Consider the following 24794-nt stretch of genomic DNA (forward strand, 5'->3'; position numbering starts at 1 on the left):
TTAGACTGTAGCATCACTGCACCAGATAAACATAGTTAGACTGTATCATCACAGGACAAGAGAACCACAGTTAGACTGTATCATCACAGGACCAGAGAAACACCATTAGACTGTGTCATCACAGGACCAGAGAAACACAGTTAGACTGTATCATCACAGGACCAGAGAACCACAGTTGGACTGTATCATCACAGGACCAGAGAAACACAGTTAGACTATATCATCACAGGGCCAGAGAAACACAGTTAGACTGTATCATCACAGGACCAGAGAAACACAGTTAGACTATATCATCACAGGACCAGAGAAACACAGTTAGACTGTATCATCACAGGACCAGAGAACCACAGTTAGACTGTATCATCACAGGACCAGGGAAACACAGTTAGACTGTATCATCACAGCACCAGAGAGCCACAGTTAGACTGTATCATCACAGCACCAGTGAACCACAGTTAGACTGTATCATCACTGCACCAGATAAACATAGTTAGACTGTATCATCACAGGACAAGAGAACCACAGTTAGACTGTATCATCACAGGACCAGAGAAACACCATTAGACTGTGTCATCACAGGACCAGAGAAACACAGTTGGACTGTATCATCACAGGACCAGAGAAACACAGTTAGACTATATCATCACAGGGCCAGAGAAACACAGTTAGACTGTATCATCACAGGACCAGAGAAACACAGTTAGACTATATCATCACAGGACCAGAGAAACACAGTTAGACTGTATCATCACAGGACCAGAGAACCACAGTTAGACTGTATCATCACAGGACCAGAGAACCACAGTTAGACTGTATCATCACACGACCAGAGAAGCACAGTTAGACTGTATCATCACAGGACCAGAGAACCACAGTTAGACTGTATCATCACAGGACCAGAGAACCACAGTTAGACTGTATCATCACACGACCAGAGAAGCACAGTTAGACTGTATCATCACAGGACCAGAGAACCACAGTTAGACTGTATCATCACAGGACCAGAGAAACACCGTTAGACTGTGTCATCACAGGATGAGAGAAGCAAAGTTAGACTGTATCATCACAGGACCAGAGAACCACAGTTAGACTGTATCATCACAGGACCAGAGAACCACAGTTAGACTGTATCATCACACGACCAGAGAAGCACAGTTAGACTGTGTCATCACAGGATGAGAGAAGCAAAGTTAGACTGTATCATCACAGGACCAGAGAAACACAGTTAGACTGTATCATCACAGGACCAGAGAAACATAGTTAGACTGTGTCATCACAGGACCAGAGAAACAACGTTAGACTGTGTCATCACAGGTCCAGAGAAACACAGTTAGACTGTATCATCACAGGACCAGAGAACCACAGTTAGACTGTATCATCACAGGACCAGAGAAACACAGTTAGACTGTATCATCACAGGACCAGAGAACCACAGTTAGGCTGTATCATCACAGGACCAGAGAAACACCATTAGACTGTGTCATCACAGGACCAGAGAAACACAGTTAGACTGTATCATCACAGGACCAGAGAAACACAGTTAGACTATATCATCACAGGACCAGAGAAACACAGTTAGACTGTGTCATCACAGGACCAGAGAAACACATTTAGACTGTATCATCACAGGACCATAGATACACAGTTAGACTGTATCATCACAGGACCAGAGAAACACCATTAGACTGTGTCATCACAGGACCAGAGAAACACAGTTAGACTGTATCATCACAGGACCAGAGAAACACAGTTAGACTATATCATCACAGGACCAGAGAAACACAGTTAGACTGTGTCATCACAGGACCAGAGAAACACATTTAGACTGTATCATCACAGGACCAGAGATACACAGTTAGACTGTATCATCACAGGACCAGAGAAACACAGTTAGACTGTATCATCACAGGACCAGAGAAATGCAGCAGCCAAGCAGAACTGTCACTTTGAATTCAGTGAGATTGAAATGGGAAACACAGAATTGCCTTACATGTCTGCTGAGTGTTCACAATACACCCGAGCAGGAAATGGACATGCAGGTCTTTACATTTCCTCTCTTGAATGCTATTTACTCTAGAGCGAGACTACCTCTAAAATGAGAATGTTGCTATGTCCCCTACAGTCAGAGTATTTATTACTGTTTCCCCTACAGTCCGAGTATTTATTAAAATGTCCCTGACAGTCAGAGTATCGGTTGCTATGTCTCCTACAGTCCGAGTTTCTGTTGCTATGTCCCCTACAGTCAGAGTATTTATTAAAATGTCCCCGACAGTCAGAGTATCTGTTGCTATGTCCCCTACAGTCAGAGTACCTATGTCCCTACAGTCAGAGTGTCTGTTGCTATGTCCCCTACAGTCAGAGTATGTATTAAAATGTCCCCGACAGTCAGAGTATCTGTTGCTATGTCCCCTACAGTCAGAGAATCTGTTGCTATGTCCCCTACAGTCAGAATATCTGTTGCTATGTCCCCCACAGTCAGAGTACCTATGTCCCCTACAGTCAGAGTGTCTGTTGCTATGTCCCCTACAGTCAGAGTTGCTAGGTACAGTCAGACTCTGTTGCTATGTCAACTACCGTCAGAGTACATTTTGCTAGGTACAATCACACTCTGTTGCTCTGTCCCCTACAGTCAGAGTATTTATTACTATGCCCCCAACATTCAGAGTGTTGCTATGTCCCCTACGGTCAGACTCTGTTGCTAGGTCTCTACAGTCAGACTCTGTTGCTATGTCAACTACCGTCAGAGTACATGTTGCTAGATACAATCACACTCTGTTGCTCGGTCCCCTACAGTCAGAGTATTTATTACTATGTCCGCTACAGTCAGACTCTATTGCTAGGTCTCTACAGTCAGATGATATGTTATTTTTTCCCAACAGTCAGAGTTTCTGTTGCTATGTCCCCTACAGTCAGAGTTGCTAGGTACAGTCAGACTCTGTTGCTATGTCAACTACCGTCAGAGTACATTTTGCTAGGTACAATCACACTCTGTTGCTCTGTCCCCTACAGTCAGAGTATTTATTACTATGCCCCCAACATTCAGAGTGTTGCTATGTCCCCTACGGTCAGACTCTGTTGCTATGTCCACTACAGTCAGACTCTGTTGCTATGTCAACTACCGTCAGAGTACATGTTGCTAGGTACAATCACACTCTGTTGCTCTGTCCCCTACAGTCAGAGTATTTATTACTATGTCCCCAACGTTCAGAGTGTTGCTATGTCCCCTACAGTCAGACTCTATTGCTAGGTCTCTACAGTCAGATTATATGTTATTTTTTCCCAACAGTCAGAGTTTCTGTTGCTATGTCCCCTACAGTCTGATTATCTGTTACAATGGCACATGCAGTCAGATCATCTGTTGCTATGTACAGTCAGAGTTTATGTTGCTATGTACAGTTAGACTATGTTGCTCTGTCCCCTACAGTCACTATTTGTTGCTATGTCCCCTACAGTCTGACTTCCCCTACACTGAGAATGTCCCCAGCATTAAGATCCCCATGGACATGATGGAGCAGGAACCTTTCTTAGGTAATAAAGCATCCGCCAGTGAGTAGAGCTGTCCTGTCTGACGGATGGAAGAACCTCCTCCTCCTCTTTCACTCCTACTCTGCTCTGCAGTCTCTCTCTCTCTCTCTGCCTTCAGAGGTTTTAGTGGGGGAGGTGTCCGTCTGTCACTTATTGATTCTCTCTGCATGACTCTAAAGTCTCTCTCTCTCTCTCTCTCTCTCTCTCTCTCTCTCTCTCTCTCTCTCTCTCTCTCTCTCTCTCTCTCTGTTGTCCCCCTCCCCCTCTCTCTTTCTCACTCTCTCTCAATTCAGGTAAATAATATACAAAGTGAAACAAACAATAAAAATTAACAGTAAACTTTACACATACAGAAGTTTCAAAACAATAAAGACATTACACATGTCATATTACGTAAATATACAGTGTTGTAACGGTGTGCAAATGGTTAAAGTACAAGAGGGAAAATAAATAAGCATAAATATGGGTTGTATTTACAATGGTGTTTGTTCTTCACTGGTTGCCCTTTTCTTGTGGCAACAGGTCACACATCTTGCTGCTGTAATGGAACACTGTGGTATTTCATCCAGTAGATATGGGAGTTTATCAAAATTGGGTTTGTTTTTTTAATTCTTTATGGATCTGTGTAATCTGAGGGAAATATGTGTCTCTAATATGGTCGTACATTGGACAGGAGGTTAGGAAGTGCAGCTCAGTTTCCACCTCATTTTGTGTCTTCTCTTGAGAGCCAGGTCTGACTACGGCGGCCTTTCTCAATGGCAAGGCTATGCTCACTGAGTCTGTACATAGTCAAAGCTTTCCTTAAGTTTGGGTCAGTCACAGTGGTCAGGTATTCTGCCACTGTGTACTCTCTGTTTAGGGCCAAATAGCATTCTAGTTTGCTCAGTTTTTTTGTTAATTCTTTCCGATGTGTCAAGTAATTATCTTTTTTGTTTTCTAATGATTTGGTTGGGTCTACTCTCTCCCTCTCTCTCTCAATTCAATTCAATTTAAATTTAATGGGTTTTATTGGCATGGGAAACTTATGTTTACATTGCCAAAGCAAGTGAAATAGATAATATACAAACATGAAGGTAAACAATAAAAAAATGTTCATTACATACAAAAGATCGAAAGAATAACGATGTACAAATGGGAAAATCTATAAACATAAATATGAGTTGTAATTACAGAGGTGTTTGTTCTTCACTGGTTGCCCTTTTCTTGAGGCAAATCACAAATCAAATCAAATCAAATTTTATTTGTCACATACACATGGTTAACAGATGTTAATGCGAGTGTAGCGAAATGCTTGTGCTTCTAGTTCCGACAATGCAGTAATAACCAACGAGTAATCTAGCTAACAATTCCAAAACTACTACCTTATAGAGACACAAGTGTAAGGGGATAAAGAATATGTACATAAAGATATATGAATGAGTGATGGTACAGAGCGGCATAGGCAAGATACAGTAGATGGTATTGAGTACAGCATATACATATGAGATGAGTATGTAAACAAAGTGGCATAGTTAAAGTGGCTAGTGCTGCTGGGATTTCACACTGTTGTCACGTTCTGACCTTAGTTCCTTTGTTTTTGTCTTTGTTTTAGTATGGTCAGGGCGTGAGTTGGGGTGGGCAGTCTATGTTAGTTTTTCTATGTTCATTTTTGAGTTGGGCCTAGTATGGTTTTTCAATCAGAGGCAGCTGTCAATTGTTGTCCCTGATTGAGAATCATACATAGGTAGCCTGGGTTTCAGTTTTGGGTTGTGGGTGTTTGTCTTCCGTGTCAGTGTCAGGGTTCGTTTATTTCACGTTTATTGATTTGTATTTCGTAGTGTTCAGTTTATGTTTTTATTAAACATTATGGACACTTACCACGCTACGTTTTGGTCCTCCGATCCTTCTCGCTACTCCTCCTCAGGAGAGGAGGACGAGATCCGTTACAGAAACACCCACCACAAAAGGACCAAGCAGCATGATAACGGGCAGCAGCAGCGATTGCAGAACTCCTGGACTTGGGAGGAGATTCTGGATGGTACCATGGGCACAGGCTGGAGAATATCGCCGCCCCAAGGTTGAGCTGGAGGCAGCGAAAGCCGAGAGGCGGTGGTATGAGGAGGCAGCACGGCGGCGAGGCTGGAAGCCTGAGAGGCAGCCCCAAAAAGTTATTGGGAGGGGCACACGGGGAGTGTGGTGAAGTCAGGTAGGAGAGCTGCGCCAACTTCCCGTGCTTACCGGAGAGAGAGAGAGGGACCGGGCAGGCACCGTGTTATGCTGTGGAGTGCACGGTGTCCCCGATGCGTGTGCATAGCCCGGTGCGCTACATCCCAGCTCCCCGTATCGTCCGGGCTAGAGTGGGCATTGAGCTAGGTGCCATGAAGCCGGCTCTGTGCATCTGGTCTCTGGTACATGGCACCAGCCTTACGCATGGTGTCCCCGGTTTGCCAGCACAGCCCAGTGCGGGCTATTCCACCTCGCCTCACTGGCCTGGCTACGGGGAGCATTCGACCAGGTTAAGGTTTGGCAGGCTCGGTGCTCAAGAGCTCCAGTGCGCCTTCACGGTCCGGTCTATCCGGTGCCACTTCCACGTACCAGCCCTCCCTCCAGTGGCAGCCCCCCGCACCAGGCTGTCTCTCCGTCTTCTCCCTACAGGTGCTCCCACCTGTCAAGTGCTGTCAGAGCCTTCCTCCTCTCCAGCGCTGCCAGAGTCTCCCATCTGTCCTGAGCTGCCAGAGTCTCTCGTCTGTCCTGAGCTGCCAGAGTCTCTCGTCTGTCCTGAGCTGCCAGAGTCTCCCATCTGTCCTGAGCTGCCAGAGTCTCTCGTCTGTCCTGAGCTGCTAGAGTCTCCCGTCTGTCCTGAGCTGCCAGAGTCTCTCGTCTGTCCTGAGCAGCCAGAGTCTCCCGTCTGTCCTGAGCTGCCAGAGTCTCCCATCTGTCCTGAGCTGCCAGAGCCGCCAGTCTGTCCTGAACTGCCAGAGCCCCCAGTCTGTCCTGAGCTGCCAGAGCCGCCAGTCTGTCCTGAGCTGCCAGAGCCGCCAGTCTGTCCTGAGCCGTCAGTCAGCCAGGAACTGCCAGAGCCGTCAGTCAGCCAGGGGCTGCCAGAGCCGTCAGTCAGCCAGGAGCTGCCAGAGCCGTCAGCAAGCCAGGAGCTGCTAGAGCCGTCAGCAAGCCAGGAGCTGCCAGAGCCGTCAGTCAGCCAGGAGCTGCCAGAGCCATCAGTCAGCCAGGAGCTGCCAGAGCCGTCAGTCAGCCAGGCGATGCCAGAGCCGTCAGTCAGCCAGGCGATGCCAGAATCTCCCGCCTGGAGTCTCCCGCCTGTCCGGCGCTGCCGGAATCTCCAATCCATTCGGGACCCGTGGCGTGGGTCGCCAGTCCAAGGTCGGTGGCGAGGGTAGCCGCTCTAAAGAGGCCACGGAGGCGGGCTAAGAGGCGCAAGAAAACTATGGTGAAGTGGGGTCCACGTCCCGCGCCAGAGCCGCCACCGCGGACAGACGCCTACCCAGACCCTCCCCTATAGGTACAGGTTTTGCGGCCGGAGTCCGCACCTTTGGGGGGGGGGGGGGGGGGTACTGTCACGTTCTGACCTTAGTTCCTTTGTTTTTGTCTTTGTCTTTGTTGTATTTATCTTTCTGTTTTCTCATGACTTGGTTGGGTCTAATTGTGTTGCTGTCCTGGGGCTCTGTGGCGTCTGTTTGTGAACAGAGCCCAGGACCAGTTTGCTTAGGGGACTCTTCTCCAGGTTAATCTCTCTGTAGGTGATGGCTTTGTTGGAAGGTTTGGGAATCGCTTCCTTTTAGGTGGTTGTAGAATTTAACGGCTCTTTTCTGGATTTCGATAATTAGTGGGTATCGCCCTAATTCTGCTCTTCATGCATTATTTTGTGTTTTACGTTTTACACCCAGGATATTTTTGCAGAATGCTTTCATTTGGTGTTTGTCCCATTTTGTGAATTCTTGGTTGGTGAGCAGATCCCAGACCTCACAACTGTAAAGGGCAATGGGTTCTATAACTGATTCAAGTATTTTTAGCCAGATCCCAGTTGGTATGTCGAATGATATGTTCCTTTTGATGGCATAGAAGGCCCTTCTTGCCTTCCCTTCTTGATTGGGGACAGAAGCACCAGATCATCAGCAAACAGTAGACATTTTGCTTTGGATTCTAGTCAGGTGAGGCCAGGTGCTCCAGACTGTTCTAGTGCCCTTGCCAATTCATTGATTTATACAGTATCTTGAAGAGGGTGGGGCTCAAGCTGCACACTGTGAGGAACGCAATAGATATTTTCTTTATTTTTACTATTTTCTACATTGTAGAATAATAGTGAAGACTTCACAACTATAAAATAACACCTGTCTCCCACGTGCCCCATATTCTGTAGTACAAACATGGCCTGCTTTCCCTTATGTAAGGAATTAGACACTTTCTCATGTTTACTATAGTATGTATTGTAGACTGCCCATTAGCCTAAACAAATAAACACATTTTGTTAATAAAATAAAAAATACTCTTTCAATATGCAGATGTTGATTTAGTTATGGATCCATAATGAATTACTATGGGAATAAATATCACTGATTTACAGAAATATTGGAACAAAGTTGTCTAATGAAGGAAAACAATTCAGAATCGTCCAATCCTGTAGCCTACTCCCGACCATCACGTTGTACAGCGCCATATTTTCCATTCAATCCTAATGGAAACCCTGAGGGTTTCGTTTTTCATTTTTCTCTGAATAGAAACACCATAATATTAATCAAATTATTTAAGCCAAATTTCTTAAAATCAATCCCATATACTATGTTATTGCAAAAAAAGGTTTTAAATTCTCTGGTAATGCCAATACAGAATACTGTCAAATGCTTCTCAAAGATGCCCTCTGGTGGTCCAACTAGCAATAACTTGCAGTAACAGAAAAAAATGGCTGACAATTATATGACATGCCACAGAATTCTGCAGTTGCATGCAAGGTGTACCACAGTATGACACAACTTTTAAAGGAGGAACCACTGTAGTTGTGTGGTACTAGAGTAGTGGCCTAAGGGCACACACTTAATGTGTTGTGAAATCTGTTGTGAAATGTAATGTTTTTATTTATTTGTAACTGCCTTAATTTTGTTGAACCCCTGGAAGAGTAGCTGCTGCCCTGGCAGGAACTAATGGGGACCCATAATAAATAAAAAAAAATACAAATATATTACCCGCTAATGTTCAGTCCCTGGACAATAAAGTACACGAGCTGAGGGTCATGGCTCTCTCCAGATATACTGTTCCAGGAGTTCTCTGTCCATCCCGTGGACAGGAAGAAAGAACTCTCCGGGAAAAAGAAAGGTGGAGGTGTGTGTTTCATGATTAACTACTTAGGGTGTGATTGGTGTTACGTACAGGACCTCAAGTCCTTTTGTTCTACAAATCTGGAATACCTCACCATCAAAATGAAGACAGCAGAGAATTATCTTTGGTCATCACGGCCGTATATATTCCCGCTCAAGTCGACACCGTAACGGATCTCAAGGAACTGCACTAGACTTCGTGCAAAATGGAAACCGCATATCCTGAGGTCGCATTTATTTTAGCTGGGGACTTCAGTAAAGGAAAACTGAGGAAAACGCAAACGAAGCACAACCGAAACACAAGCATATTGTTAGGTATTTCTCTACTGTTGGAGCTAGAAACACAAGCATATTGGTAGGTATTACTCTACTGTTGGAGCTAGAAACACAAGCATATTGCTAGGTATTACTGTACTGTTGGAGCTAGAAACACAAGCATATTGTTAGGTATTACTGTTGGAGCTAGAAACACAGAAGCATATTGCTAGGTATTACTGTTGGAGCTAGAAACACAAGCATATTGTTAGGTATTACTGTACTGTTGGAGCTAGAAACACAAGCATATTGTTAGGTATTACTGTACTGTTGGAGCTAGAAACACAAGCATATTGTTAGGTATTACTGTACTGTTGGAGCTAGAAACACAAGCATATTGTTAGGTATTACTCTACTGTTGGAGCTAGAAACACAGAAGCATATTGCTAGGTATTACTGTTGGAGCTAGAAACACAAGCATATTGCTAGGTATTACTGTACTGTTGGAGCTAGAAACACAAGCATATTGTTAGGTATTACTGTACTGTTGGAGCTAGAAACACAAGCATATTTTTAGGTATTACTGTTGGAGCTAGAAACACAGCATATTGTTAGGTATTACTCTACTGTTGGAGCTAGAAACACAAGCATATTGTTAGGTATGACTGTACTGTTGGAGCTAGAAACACAAGCATATTGTTAGGTATTACTGTACTGTTGGAGCTAGAAACACAAGCATATTGCTAGGTATTACTGTACTGTTGGAGCTAGAAACACAAGCATATTGTTAGGTATTACTGTACTGTTGGAGGTAGAAACACAAGCATTTTGCTAGGTATTACTGTTGGAGCTAGAAACACAAGCATATTGCTAGGTATTACTGTACTGTTGGAGCTAGAAACACAAGCATATTGCTAGGTATTACTGTACTGTTGGAGCTAGAAACACAAGCATATTGTTAGGTGTTACTCTACTGTTGGAGCTAGAAACACAAGCATATTGTTAGGTATTACTGTACTGTTGGAGCTAGAAACACAAGCATATTGCTAGGTATTACTGTACTGTTGGAGCTAGAAACACAAGCATATTGCTAGGTATTACTGTACTGTTGGAGCTAGAAACACAAGCATATTGCTAGGTATTACTGTACTGTTGGAGCTAGAAACACAAGCATATTGTTAGGTATTACTGTTGGAGCTAGATACACAAGCATATTGTTAGGTATTTCTCTACTGTTGGAGCTAGAAACACAAGCATATTGTTAGGTATTTCTCTACTGTTGGAGCTAGAAACACAAGCATATTGTTAGGTATTTCTCTACTGTTGGAGCTAGAAACACAAGCATATTGTTAGGTATTTCTCTACTGTTGGAGCTAGAAACACAAGCATATTGTTAGGTATTACTCTACTGTTGGAGCTAGAAACACAAGCATATTGCTAGGTATTACTGTACTGTTGGAGCTAGAAACACAAGCATATTGTTAGGTATTACTGTTGGAGCTAGAAACACAGAAGCATATTGCTAGGTATTACTGTTGGAGCTAGAAACACAAGCATATTGCTAGGTATTACTGTACTGTTGGAGCTAGAAACACAAGCATATTGTTAGGTATTACTGTACTGTTGGAGCTAGAAACACAAGCATATTGGTAGGTGTTACTCTACTGTTGGAGCTAGAAACACAAGCATATTGTTAGGTATTACTGTACTGTTGGAGCTAGAAACACAAGCATATTGTTAGGTATTACTCTACTGTTGGAGCTAGAAACACAGAAGCATATTGCTAGGTATTACTGTTGGAGCTAGAAACACAAGCATATTGCTAGGTATTACTGTGCTGTTGGAGCTAGAAACACAAGCATATTGTTAGGTATTACTGTACTGTTGGAGCTAGAAACACAAGCATATTGGTAGGTGTTACTCTACTGTTGGAGCTAGAAACACAAGCATATTGTTAGGTATTACTGTACTGTTGGAGCTAGAAACACAAGCATATTGCTAGGTATTACTGTACTGTTGGAGCTAGAAACACAAGCATATTGTTAGGTATTACTGTACTGTTGGAGCTAGAAACACAAGCATATTTTTAGGTATTACTGTTGGAGCTAGAAACACAGCATATTGTTAGGTATTACTCTACTGTTGGAGCTAGAAACACAAGCATATTGTTAGGTATTACTGTACTGTTGGAGCTAGAAACACAAGCATATTGGTAGGTGTTACTCTACTGTTGGAGCTAGAAACACAAGCATATTGCTAGGTATTACTGTACTGTTGGAGCTAGAAACACAAGCATATTGTTAGGTATTACTTTACTGTTGGAGCTAGAAACACAAGCATATTGGTAGGTATTACTGTTGGAGCTAGAAACACAAGCATATTGTTAGGTATTACTGTACTGTTGGAGGTAGAAACACAAGCATATTGCTAGGTATTACTGTTGGAGCTAGAAACACAAGCATATTGCTAGGTATTACTGTACTGTTGGAGCTAGAAACACAAGCATATTGCTAGGTATTACTGTACTGTTGGAGCTAGAAACACAAGCATATTGTTAGGTGTTACTCTACTGTTGGAGCTAGAAACACAAGCATATTGTTAGGTATTACTGTACTGTTGGAGCTAGAAACACAAGCATATTGCTAGGTATTACTGTACTGTTGGAGCTAGAAACACAAGCATATTGCTAGGTATTACTGTACTGTTGGAGCTAGAAACACAAGCATATTGCTAGGTATTACTGTACTGTTGGAGCTAGAAACACAAGCATATTGTTAGGTATTACTGTTGGAGCTAGATACACAAGCATATTGTTAGGTATTTCTCTACTGTTGGAGCTAGAAACACAAGCATATTGTTAGGTATTTCTCTACTGTTGGAGCTAGAAACACAAGCATATTGTTAGGTATTTCTCTACTGTTGGAGCTAGAAACACAAGCATATTGTTAGGTATTTCTCTACTGTTGGAGCTAGAAACACAAGCATATTGTTAGGTATTACTCTACTGTTGGAGCTAGAAACACAAGCATATTGCTAGGTATTACTGTACTGTTGGAGCTAGAAACACAAGCATATTGTTAGGTATTACTGTTGGAGCTAGAAACACAGAAGCATATTGCTAGGTATTACTGTTGGAGCTAGAAACACAAGCATATTGCTAGGTATTACTGTACTGTTGGAGCTAGAAACACAAGCATATTGTTAGGTATTACTGTACTGTTGGAGCTAGAAACACAAGCATATTGGTAGGTGTTACTCTACTGTTGGAGCTAGAAACACAAGCATATTGTTAGGTATTACTGAACTGTTGGAGCTAGAAACGCAAGCATATTGTTAGGTATTACTGTACTGTTGGAGCTAGAAACACAAGCATATTTTTAGGTATTACTGTTGGAGCTAGAAACACAGCATATTGTTAGGTATTACTCTACTGTTGGAGCTAGAAACACAAGCATATTGTTAGGTATTACTGTTGGAGCTAGAAACACAAGCATATTGCTAGGTATTACTGTTGGAGCTAGAAACACAAGCATATTGCTAGGTATTACTGTACTGTTGGAGCTAGAAACACAAGCATATTGTTAGGTATTACTGTACTGTTGGAGCTAGAAACACAACCATATTGCTAGGTATTACTGTACTGTTGGAGCTAGAAACACAAGCATATTGTTAGGTATTACTGTACTGTTGGAGCTAGAAACACAAGCATATTTTTAGGTATTACTGTTGGAGCTAGAAACACAGCATATTGTTAGGTATTACTCTACTGTTGGAGCTAGAAACACAAGCATATTGTTAGGTATTACTGTACTGTTGGAGCTAGAAACACAAGCATATTGGTAGGTGTTACTCTACTGTTGGAGCTAGAAACACAAGCATATTGCTAGGTATTACTGTACTGTTGGAGCTAGAAACACAAGCATATTGTTAGGTATTACTGTTGGAACTAGAAACACAGAAGCATATTGCTAGGTATTACTGTTGGAGCTAGAAACACAAGCATATTGCTAGGTATTACTGTACTGTTGGAGCTAGAAACACAAACATATTGTTAGGTATTACTTTACTGTTGGAGCTAGAAACACAAGCATATTGGTAGGTATTACTGTTGGAGCTAGAAACACAAGCATATTGTTAGGTATTACTCTACTGTTGGAGCTAGAAACACAAGCATATTGTTAGGTATTACTGTTGGAGCTAGAAACACAAGCATATTGCTAGGTATTACTGTTGGAGCTAGAAACACAAGCATATTGCTAGGTATTACTGTACTGTTGGAGCTAGAAACACAAGCATATTGTTAGGTATTACTGTACTGTTGGAGCCAGAAACACAAGCATATTGGTAGGTGTTACTCTAATGTTGGAGCTAGAAACACAAGCATATTGTTAGGTATTACTGTACTGTTGGAGCTAGAAACACAAGCATATTGGTAGGTGTTACTCTACTGTTGGAGCTAGAAACACAAGCATATTGCTAGGTATTACTGTACTGTTGGAGCTAGAAACACAAGCATATTGTTAGGTATTACTGTTGGAACTAGAAACACAGAAGCATATTGCTAGGTATTACTGTTGGAGCTAGAAACACAAGCATATTGCTAGGTATTACTGTACTGTTGGAGCTAGAAACACAAGCATATTGTTAGGTATTACTTTACTGTTGGAGCTAGAAACACAAGCATATTGGTAGGTATTACTGTTGGAGCTAGAAACACAAGCATATTGTTAGGTATTACTGTACTGTTGGAGCTAGAAACACAAGCATATTGTTAGGTATTACTGTACTGTTGGAGCTAGAAACACAAGCATATTGTTAGGTATTACTGTACTGTTGGAGCTAGAAACACAAGCATATTGTTAGGTATTACTGTACTGTTGGAGCTAGAAACACAAGCATATTGTTAGGTATTACTGTTGGAGCTAGAAACACAATCATATTGTTAGGTATTACTGTACTGTTGGAGCTAGAAACACAAGCATATTGCTAGGTATTACTGTACTGTTGGAGCTAGAAACACAAGCATATTGTTAGGTATTACTGTTGGAGCTAGAAACACAAGCATATTGCTAGGTATTACTGTTGGAGCTAGAAACACAAGCATATTGCTAGGTATTACTGTACTGTTGGAGCTAGAAACACAAGCATATTGTTAGGTGTTACTCTAATGTTGGAGCTAGAAACACAAGCATATTGTTAGGTATTACTGTACTGTTGGAGCTAGAAACACAACCATATTGCTAGGTATTACTGTACTGTTGGAGCTAGAAACACAAGCATATTGTTAGGTATTACTGTACTGTTGGAGCTAGAAACACAAGCATATTTTTAGGTATTACTGTTGGAGCTAGAAACACAGCATATTGTTAGGTATTACTCTACTGTTGGAGCTAGAAACACAAGCATATTGTTAGGTATTACTGTACTGTTGGAGCTAGAAACACAAGCATATTGGTAGGTGTTACTCTACTGTTGGAGCTAGAAACACAAGCATATTGCTAGGTATTACTGTACTGTTGGAGCTAGAAACACAAGCATATTGTTAGGTATTACTGTTGGAACTAGAAACACAGAAGCATATTGCTAGGTATTACTGTTGGAGCTAGAAACACAAGCATATTGCTAGGTATTACTGTACTGTTGGAGCTAGAAACACAAGCATATTGTTAGGTATTACTTTACTGTTGGAGCTAGAAACACAAGCATATTGGTAGGTATTACTGTTGGAGCTAGAAACACAAGCATATTGTTAGGTATTACTCTACTGTTGGAGCTAGAAACACAAGCATATTGTTAGGTATTACTGTTGGAGCTAGAAACACAAGCATATTGCTAGGTATTACTGTTGGAGCTAGAAACACAAGCATATTGCTAGGTATTACTGTACTGTTGGAGCTAGAAACACAAGCATATTGTTAGGTATTACTGTACTGTTGGAGCCAGAAACACAAGCATATTGGTAGGTGTTACTCTAATGTTGGAGCTAGAAACACAAGCATATTGTTAGGTATTACTGTACTGTTGGAGCTAGAAACACAAGCATATTGGTAGGTGTTACTCTACTGTTGGAGCTAGAAACACAAGCATATTGCTAGGTATTACTGTACTGTTGGAGCTAGAAACACAAGCATATTGTTAGGTATTACTGTTGGAACTAGAAACACAGAAGCATATTGCTAGGTATTACTGTTGGAGCTAGAAACACAAGCATATTGCTAGGTATTACTGTACTGTTGGAGCTAGAAACACAAGCATATTGTTAGGTATTACTTTACTGTTGGAGCTAGAAACACAAGCATATTGGTAGGTATTACTGTTGGAGCTAGAAACACAAGCATATTGTTAGGTATTACTGTACTGTTGGAGCTAGAAACACAAGCATATTGTTAGGTATTACTGTACTGTTGGAGCTAGAAACACAAGCATATTGTTAGGTATTACTGTACTGTTGGAGCTAGAAACACAAGCATATTGTTAGGTATTACTGTACTGTTGGAGCTAGAAACACAAGCATATTGTTAGGTATTACTGTACTGTTGGAGCTAGAAACACAAGCATATTGTTAGGTATTACTGTTGGAGCTAGAAACACAATCATATTGTTAGGTATTACTGTACTGTTGGAGCTAGAAACACAAGCATATTGCTAGGTATTACTGTACTGTTGGAGCTAGAAACACAAGCATATTGTTAGGTATTACTGTTGGAGCTAGAAACACAAGCATATTGCTAGGTATTACTGTTGGAGCTAGAAACACAAGCATATTGCTAGGTATTACTGTACTGTTGGAGCTAGAAACACAAGCATATTGCTAGGTATTACTGTACTGTTGGAGCTAGAAACACAAGCATATTGCTAGGTATTACTGTACTGTTGGAGCTAGAAACACAAGCATATTGTTAGGTATTACTGTTGGAGCTAGAAACACAAGCATATTGTTAGGTATTACTGTAGGAGCTAGAAACACAAGCATATTGTTAGGTATTTCTCTACTGTTGGAGCTAGAAACACAAGCATATTGTTAGGTATTTCTCTACTGTTGGAGCTAGAAACACAAGCATATTGGTAGGTATTACTCTACTGTTGGAGCTAGAAACACAAGCATATTGCTAGGTATTACTGTACTGTTGGAGCTAGAAACACAAGCATATTGTTAGGTATTTCTCTACTGTTGGAGCTAGAAACACAAGCATATTGTTAGGCATTTCTCTACTGTTGGAGCTAGAAACACAAGCATATTGGTAGGTATTACTCTACTGTTGGAGCTAGAAACACAAGCATATTGCTAGGTATTACTGTACTGTTGGAGCTAGAAACACAAGCATATTGTTAGGTATTACTGTTGGAACTAGAAACACAGAAGCATATTGCTGGGTATTACTGTTGGAGCTAGAAACACAAGCATATTGCTAGGTATTACTGTACTGTTGGAGCTAGAAACACAAGCATATTGTTAGGTATTACTGTTGGAGCTAGAAACACAAGCATATTGTTAGGTATTACTGTACTGTTGGAGCTAGAAACACAAGCATATTGTTAGGTATTACTGTTGGAGCTAGAAACACAAGCATATTGTTAGGTATTACTGTACTGTTGGAGCTAGAAACACAAGCATATTGTTAGGTATTACTGTTGGAGCTAGAAACACAAGCATATTGTTAGGTATTTCTCTACTGTTGGAGCTAGAAACACAAGCATATTGTTAGGTATTACTGTACTGTAGGAGCTAGAAACACAAGCATATTGTTAGGTATTTCTCTACTGTTGGAGCTAGAAACACAAGCATATTGTTAGGTATTACTGTACTGTTGGAGCTAGAAACACAAGCATATTGTTAGGTATTACTGTTGGAGCTAGAAACACAAGCATATTGTTAAGTATTACTGTACTGTTGGAGCTAGAAACACAAGCATATTGTTAGGTATTACTGTTGGAGCTAGAAACACAAGCATATTGTTAGGTATTAATGTACTGTTGGAGCTAGAAACACAAGCATATTGTTAGGTATTACTCTACTGTTGGAGCTAGAAACACAAGCATATTGTTAGGTATTACTGTTGGATCTAGAAACACAAGCATATTGTTAGGTATTACTGTTGGAGCTAGAAACACAGCATATTGTTAAGTATTACTGTTGGAGCTAGAAACACAAGCATATTGTTAGGTATTACTCTACTGTTGGAGCTAGAAACACAAGCATATTGTTAGGTATTTCTCTACTGTTGGAGCTAGAAACACAAGCATATTGTTAGGTGTTACTCTACTGTTGGAGCTAGAAACACAAGCATATTGTTAGGTATTACTCTACTGTTGGAGCTAGAAACACAAGCATATTGCTAGATATTACTGTACTGTTGGAGCTAGAAACACAAGCATATTGTTAGGTATACCTGTTGGAGCTAGAAACACAAGCATATTGTTAGGTATTACTGTTGGAGCTAGAAACATAAGCATATTGTTACTGTGTGGTCCTCTGTTAGCTGGGCTGTGTCTTCCTCTCTTACCTGGCTGTGTCTCCCTCTGTTAGCTGGGCTGTGTCTCCCTCTGTTAGCTGGGCGGTGTGATCCTCTGTTAGCTGGGCTGTGTGTTCCTCTGTTAGCTGGGCTGTGTCTTCCTCTCTTACCTGGCTGTGTCTCCCTCTGTTAGCTGGGCTGTGTCTCCCTCTGTTAGCTGGGCTGTGTCTCCTACTGTTAGCTGGGCTGTGTTTCCCCCTGTTAAGTAGGGTGTGTCTCCCACTGTTAGCTGGGCTGTGTTTCCCTCTGTTAGCTGGGCTGTGTCTCCTTCTGTTAGCTGGGCGGTGTGGTCCTCTGTTAGCTGGGCTGTGTGTTCCTCTGTTAGCTTTGCTGTGTCTCTGTTAGCTGGGCTGTGTCTCCTTCTGTTAGCTGGGCTTTGTGGACCTCTGTAAGCTGGGTGGTGTCTCCCTCTGTTAGTTGGGCTGTGTGTTCCTCTGTTAGCCGGGGTGTGTCTCCCTCTGTTAGCTGGGATGTGTCCCCCTCTGTTAGCTGGGCTGTGTGTTCCTCTGTTAGCTGGGCTGTGTTTCCCTCTGTTAAGTGGGGTGTGTCTCCGTCTGTTAGCTGGGCTGTGTCTCCCACTGTTAGCTGGGCTGTGTCTCCCTCTGTTAGCTGGGCTGTGTGTTCCTCTGTTAGCCGGGGTGTGTCTCCCTCTGTTAGCTGGGCTGTGTCCCCCTCTGTTAGCTGGGCTGTGTGTTCCTCTGTTAGCTGGGCTTTGTTTCCCTCTGTTAAGTGGGGTGTGTCTCCCTCTGTTAGCTGGGCGGTGTGGTCCTCTGTTAGCTGGGCTGTGTGGTCCTCTGTTAGCTGGGCTGTGTCTCCCTCTGTTAGCTGGGCTGTGTGGTCCTCTGTTATGTGGGCTGGGTGGTCCTCTGTTAGCTGGGCTGTGTCTCTGTTAGCTGGGCTGTGTCTCCCTCTGTTAGCTGGGCTGTGTCTCCCTCTGTTAGCTGGGCTTTGTCTCCCTCTGTTAGCTGGGCTGTGTGGACCACTGTAAGCTGGGTTGTGTCTCCCTCTGTTAGCTGGGCTGTGTCTCCCTCTGTTGGCTGGGCTGTGTGGTCCTCTGTAAGCTGGGCGGTGTCTCCCTCTGTTAGCTGGGCTGTGTGTTCCTCTGTTAGCTGGGCTGTGTGTTCCACTGTTAGCTGGGCTGTGTGGTCCTCTGTTAGCTGGGCTTTGTCTCCCTCTGTTAGCTGGGCTGTGTGGTCCTCTGTTATGTGGACTGTGTCTCCTCTGTTAGCTGGGCTGTGTCTCTGTTAGCTGGGCTGTGTCTCCTTCTGTTAGCTGGGCTTTGTGGACCTCTGTAAGCTGGGCGGTGTCTCCCTCTGTTAGCTGGGCTGTGTCTCCCTCTGTTAGCTGGGATGTGTGGACCACTGTAAGCTGAGCTGTGTCTCCCTCTGTTAGCTGGACTGTGTCTCCCTCTGTTGGCTGGGCTGTGTGGTCCTCTGTAAGCTGGGTGGTGTCTCCCTCTGTTAGCTGGGCTGTGTGTTCCTCTGTTAGCTGGGCTGTGTGTTCCACTGTTAGCTGGGCTGTGTGTTCCTCTGTTAGCTGGGGTGTGTCTCTCTCTGTTAGCTGGGCTGTGTCCCCCTCTGTTAGCTGGGCTGTGTGTTCCCTGTTAGCTGGGCTGTGTCTCCCCCTGTTAGCTGGGCTGTGTCTTCATCTCTTTGCTGGGCTGTGTTTCCCTCTGTTAAGTGAGGTGTGTCTCCCACTGTTAGCTGGGCTGTGTCTCCCTCTGTTAGCTGGGCTGTGTCTCCCTCTCTTAGCTGGGCTGTGTCTCCCTCTGTTAGCTGGGCTGTGTGTTCCTCTGTTTGCTGGGCTGTGTTTCCCTCTGTTAAGTGGGGTGTGTCTCCCCCTGTTAGCTGGGCTGTGTCTCCCTCTGTTAGCTGGGCTGTGTCTCCCTCTGTTAGCTGGGCTGTGTCTCCCTCTGTTAGCTGGACTGTGTCTCCCTCTGTTAGCTGGGCTGTGTCTCCCTCTGTTAGCTGGGCTGTGTCTCCCTCTGTTAGCTGGGCTGTGTCTCCCTCTGTTAGCTGGGCTTAGTCTCCCTCTGTTAGCTGGGCTGTGTGGTCCTCTGTTAGCTGGGCTGTGTGGTCCTCTGTTATGTGGGCTGTGTGGTCCTCTTTTAGCTGGGCTGTGTCTCCCCTGTTAGCTGGGCTTTGTGGACCTCTGTAAGCTGGGCGGTGTCTCCCTCTGTTAGCTGGGCTGTGTCTCCCACTGTTAGCTGGGCTGTGTCTCCCTCTGTTAGCTGGGCTGTGTGGACCACTGTAAGCTGGGCTGTGTCTCCCTCTGTTAGCTGGGCTGTGTCTCCCTCTGTTGGCTGGGCTGTGTGGTCCTCTGTAAGCTGGGCGGTGTCTCCCTCTGTTAGCTGGGCTGTGTGTTCCTCTGTTAGCTGGGCTGTGTCTCCTACTGTTAGCTGGGCTGTGTCTCCCACTGTTAGCTGGGCTGTGTTTGCCTCTGTTAAGTGGGGTGTGTCTCCCACTGTTAGCTGGGCTGTGTCTCCCTCTGTTAGCTGGGCTGTGTCTCCTTCTGTTTGCTGGGCTGTGTCTTCCTCTCTTAGCTGGGCTCTGTTTCCCTCTGTTAAGTGGTGTGTGTCTCCCTCTGTTAGCTGGGCTGTGTCTCCCTCTGTTAGCTGGGCGGTGTGATCCTCTGTTAGCTGGGCTGTGTGGTCCTCTGTTAGCTGGGCTGTGTCTCCCCCTGTTAGCTGGACTGTGTCTCCTCTGTTAGCTGGGCTTTGTGGACCTCTGTAAGCTGGGCGGTGTCTCCCTCTGTTAGCTGGGCTGTGTCTCCCTCTTTTAGCTGGGCTGTGTCTCCCTCTGTTAGCTGGGCTGTGTGGACCACTGTAAGCTGGGCTGTGTCTCCCTCTGTTAGCTGGGCTGTGTCTCCCTCTGTTGGCTGGGCTGTGTGGTCCTCTGTAAGCTGGGCGGTGTCTCCCTCTGTAAGCTGGGCTGTGTGTTCCTCTGTTAGCTGGGCTGTGTCTCCTACTGTTAGCTGGGCTGTGTCTCCATCTGTTAGCTGGGCTGTGTCTCCCTCTGTTAGCTGGGCTGTGTCTCCCTCTGTTAGCTGGGCTGTGTGTTCCTCTGTTAGCTGGGCTGTGTTTCCCTCTGTTAAGTGGGGTGTGTCTCCCTCTGTTAGCTGGGCTGTGTCTCCCTCTGTTAGCTGGGCTGTGTCTCCATCTGTTAGCTGGGCGGTGTGGTCCTCTGTTAGCTGGGCTGTGTCTCCCTCTGTTAGCTGGGCGGTGTGGTCCTCTGTTAGCTGGGCTGTGTCTCTGTTAGCTGGTCTGTTTCTCCCCTGTTAGCTGGGCTTTGTGGACCTCTGTAAGCTGGGCGGTGTCTCCCTCTGTTTGCTGTGCTGTGTTTCCCTCTGTTAGCTGGGCTGTGTCTCCCTCTGTTAGCTGGGCTGTGTGGACCACTGTAAGCTGGACTGTGTCTCCCTCTGTTATCTGGGCTGTGTCTCCCTCTGTTGGCTGGGCTGTGTGGTCCTCTGTAAGCTGGGCGGTGTCTCCCTCTGTTAGCTGGGCTGTGTGTTCCTCTGTTAGCTGGGCTGTGTTTCCCTCTGTTAAGTGGGGTGTGTCTCCCTCTGTTAGCTGGGCTGTGTCTCCCTCTGTTAGCTGGGCTGTGTCTCCTACTGTTAGCTGGGCTGTGTCTCCCACTGTTAGCTGGGCTGTGTTTCCCTCTGTTAAGTGGGGTGTGTCTCCCACTGTTAGCTGGGCTGTGTCTCCCTCTGTTAGCTGGGCTGTGTCTCCTTCTGTTAGCTGGGCGGTGTGGTCCTCTGTTAGCTGGGCTGTGTGTTCCTCTGTTAGCTTTGCTGTGTCTCTGTTAGCTGGGCTGTGTCTCCTTCTGTTAGCTGGGCTTTGTGGACCTCTGTAAGCTGGGCGGTGTCTCCATCTGTTAGCTGGGCTGTGTGGACCACTGTAAGCTGGGCTGTGTCTCCCTCTGTTAGCTGGGCTGTGTGTTCCTCTGTTAGCCGGGGTGTGTCTCCCTCTGTTAGCTGGGCTGTGTCCCCCTCTGTTAGCTGGGCTGTGTGTTCCTCTGTTAGCTGGGCTTTGTTTCCCTCTGTTAAGTGGGGTGTGTCTCCCTCTGTTAGCTGGGCGGTGTGGTCCTCTGTTAGCTGGGCTGTGTGGTCCTCTGTTAGCTGGGCTGTGTCTCCCTCTGTTAGCTGGGTTGTGTGGTCCTCTGTTATGTGGGCTGTGTGGTCCTCTGTTAGCTGGGCTGTGTCTCTGTTAGCTGGGCTGTGTCTCCCTCTGTTAGCTGGGCTTTGTGGACCTCTGTAAGCTGGGCGGTGTCTCCCTCTGTTAGCTGGGCTGTGTCTCCCTCTGTTAGCTGGGCTTTGTCTCCCTCTGTTAGCTGGGCTGTGTGGACCACTGTAAGCTTGGCTGTGTCTCCCTCTGTTAGCTGGGCTGTGTCTCCCTCTGTTGGCTGGGCTGTGTGGTCCTCTGTAAGCTGGGCGGTGTCTCCCTCTGTTAGCTGGGCTGTGTGTTCCTCTGTTAGCTGGGCTGTGTGTTCCACTGTTAGCTGGGCTGTGTGGTCCTCTGTTAGCTGGGCTTTGTCTCCCTCTGTTAGCTGGGCTGTGTGGTCCTCTGTTATGTGGGCTGTGTGGTCCTCTGTTAGCTGGGCTGTGTCTCTGTTAGCTGGGCTGTGTCTCCTTCTGTTAGCTGGGCTTTGTGGACCTCTGTAAGCTGGGCGGTGTCTCCCTCTGTTAGCTGGGCTGTGTCTCCCTCTGTTAGCTGGGATGTGTGGACCACTGTAAGCTGGGCTGTGTCTCCCTCTGTTAGCTGGACTGTGTCTCCCTCTGTTGGCTGGGCTGTGTGGTCCTCTGTAAGCTGGGTGGTGTCTCCCTCTGTTAGCTGGGCTGTGTGTTCCTCTGTTAGCTGGGCTGTGTGTTCCACTGTTAGCTGGGCTGTGTGTTCCTCTGTTAGCTGGGGTGTGTCTCCCTCTGTTAGCTGGGCTGTGTCCCCCTCTGTTAGCTGGGCTGTGTGTTCCGCTGTTAGCTGGGCTGTGTCTTCATCTCTTTGCTGGGCTGTGTTTCCCTCTGTTAAGTGAGGTGTGTCTCCCACTGTTAGCTGGGCTGTGTCTCCCTCTGTTAGCTGGGCTGTGTCTCCCTCTGTTAGCTGGGCTGTGTCTCCCTCTGTTAGCTGGGCTGTGTGTTCCTCTGTTAGCTGGGCTGTGTTTCCCTCTGTTAAGTGGGGTGTGTCTCCCCCTGTTAGCTGGGCTGTGTCTCCCTCTGTTAGCTGGGCTGTGTCTCCCTCTGTTAGCTGGGCTGTGTCTCCCTCTGTTAGCTGGACTGTGTCTCCCTCTGTTAGCTGGGCTGTGTCTCCCTCTGTTAGCTGGGCTGTGTCTCCCTCTGTTAGCTGGGCTGTGTCTCCCTCTGTTAGCTGGGCTTAGTCTCCCTCTGTTAGCTGGGCTGTGTGGTCCTCTGTTAGCTGGGCTGTGTGGTCCTCTGTTATGTGGGCTGTGTGGTCCTCTTTTAGCTGGGCTGTGTCTCCCCTGTTAGCTGGGCTTTGTGGACCTCTGTAAGCTGGGCGGTGTCTCCCTCTGTTAGCTGGGCTGTGTCTCCCTCTGTTAGCTGGGCTGTGTCTCCCTCTGTTAGCTGGGCTGTGTGGACCACTGTAAGCTGGGCTGTGTCTCCCTCTGTTAGCTGGGCTGTGTCTCCCTCTGTTGGCTGGGCTGTGTGGTCCTCTGTAAGCTGGGCGGTGTCTCCCTCTGTTAGCTGGGCTGTGTGTTCCTCTGTTAGCTGGGCTGTGTCTCCTACTGTTAGCTGGGCTGTGTCTCCCACTGTTAGCTGGGCTGTGTTTGCCTCTGTTAAGTGGGGTGTGTCTCCCACTGTTATCTGGGCTGTGTCTCCCTCTGTTAGCTGGGCTGTGTCTTCCTCTCTTAGCTGGGCTGTGTTTCCCTCTGTTAAGTGGTGTGTGTCTCCCACTGTTAGCTGTGCTGTGTCTCCCTCTGTTAGCTGGGCTGTGTCTCCCTCTGTTAGCTGGGCTGTGTCTCCCTCTGTTAGCTGGGCGGTGTGATCCTCTGTTAGCTGGGCTGTGTGGTCCTCTGTTAGCTGGGCTGTGTCTCCCCCTGTTAGCTGGACTGTGTCTCCTCTGTTAGCTGGGCTTTGTGGACCTCTGTAAGCTGGGCGGTGTCTCCCTCTGTTAGCTGGGCTGTGTCTCCCTCTTTTAGCTGGGCTGTGTCTCCCTCTGTTAGCTGGGCTGTGTGGACCACTGTAAGCTGGGCTGTGTCTCCCTCTGTTAGCTGGGCTGTGTCTCCCTCTGTTGGCTGGGCTGTGTGGTCCTCTGTAAGCTGGGCGGTGTCTCCCTCTGTAAGCTGGGCTGTGTGTTCCTCTGTTAGCTGGGCTGTGTCTCCTACTGTTAGCTGGGCTGTGTCTCCCTCTGTTAGCTGGGCTGTGTCTCCCTCTGTTAGCTGGGCTGTGTCTCCCTCTGTTAGCTGGGCTGTGTGTTCCTCTGTTAGCTGGGCTGTGTTTCCCTCTGTTAAGTTGGGTGTGTCTCCCTCTGTTAGCTGGGCTGTGTCTCCCTCTGTTAGCTGGGCTGTGTCTCCAACTGTTAGCTGGGTGGTGTGGTCCTCTGTTAGCTGGGCTGTGTCTCTGTTAGCTGGTCTGTTTCTCCCCTGTTAGCTGGGCTTTGTGGACCTCTGTAAGCTGGGCGGTGTCTCCCTCTGTTTGCTGTGCTGTGTTTCCCTCTGTTAGCTGGGCTGTGTCTCCCTCTGTTAGCTGGGCTGTGTGGACCACTGTAAGCTGGACTGTGTCTCCCTCTGTTAGCTGGGCTGTGTCTCCCTCTGTTGGCTGGGCTGTGTGGTCCTCTGTAAGCTGGGCGGTGTCTCCCTCTGTTAGCTGGGCTGTGTGGTCCTCTGTTAGCTGGGCTGTGTTTCCCTCTGTTAAGTGGGGTGTGTCTCCCTCTGTTAGCTGGGCTGTGTCTCCCTCTGTTAGCTGGGCTGTGTCTCCCTCTGTTAGCTGGGCTGTGTCTCCCTCTGTTAGCTGGGCGGTGTGGTCCTCTGTTAGCTGGGCTGTGTCTCTGTTAGCTGGTCTGTTTCTCCCCTGTTAGCTGGGCTTTGTGGACCTCTGTAAGCTGGGCGGTGTCTCCCTCTGTTTGCTGTGCTGTGTTTCCCTCTGTTAGCTGGGCTGTGTCTCCCTCTGTTAGCTGGGCTGTGAGGACCACTGTAAGCTGGACTGTGTCTCCCTCTGTTAGCTGGGCTGTGTCTCCCTCTGTTGG

At 45.9% G+C, this 24794-nt stretch overlaps 1 protein-coding gene across 6 annotated transcripts in view; it reads left to right on the forward strand.

The window, feature by feature from the left end:
* Nucleotides 1–24794, forward strand: part of LOC139410542 (electrogenic sodium bicarbonate cotransporter 1-like) — a 362813-nt gene that overhangs the window by 313157 nt on the left and 24862 nt on the right. For 2 of the 6 annotated variants that reach the window (XM_071155807.1, XM_071155810.1), the window contains one exon: nucleotides 3453–3528. The exons of the other annotated variants lie outside the window; for them this stretch is intronic. In XM_071155807.1, coding sequence (XP_071011908.1) covers nucleotides 3453–3528 — 76 coding nt within the window. The remainder of the gene's footprint in view (nucleotides 1–3452; nucleotides 3529–24794) is intronic. 6 annotated transcript variants of the gene reach the window in all.

The sequence above is a fragment of the Oncorhynchus clarkii genome, chromosome 6 (genome assembly GCF_045791955.1).
Source record: "Oncorhynchus clarkii lewisi isolate Uvic-CL-2024 chromosome 6, UVic_Ocla_1.0, whole genome shotgun sequence".
Classification (NCBI taxonomy): Eukaryota; Metazoa; Chordata; class Actinopteri; order Salmoniformes; family Salmonidae; genus Oncorhynchus; species Oncorhynchus clarkii.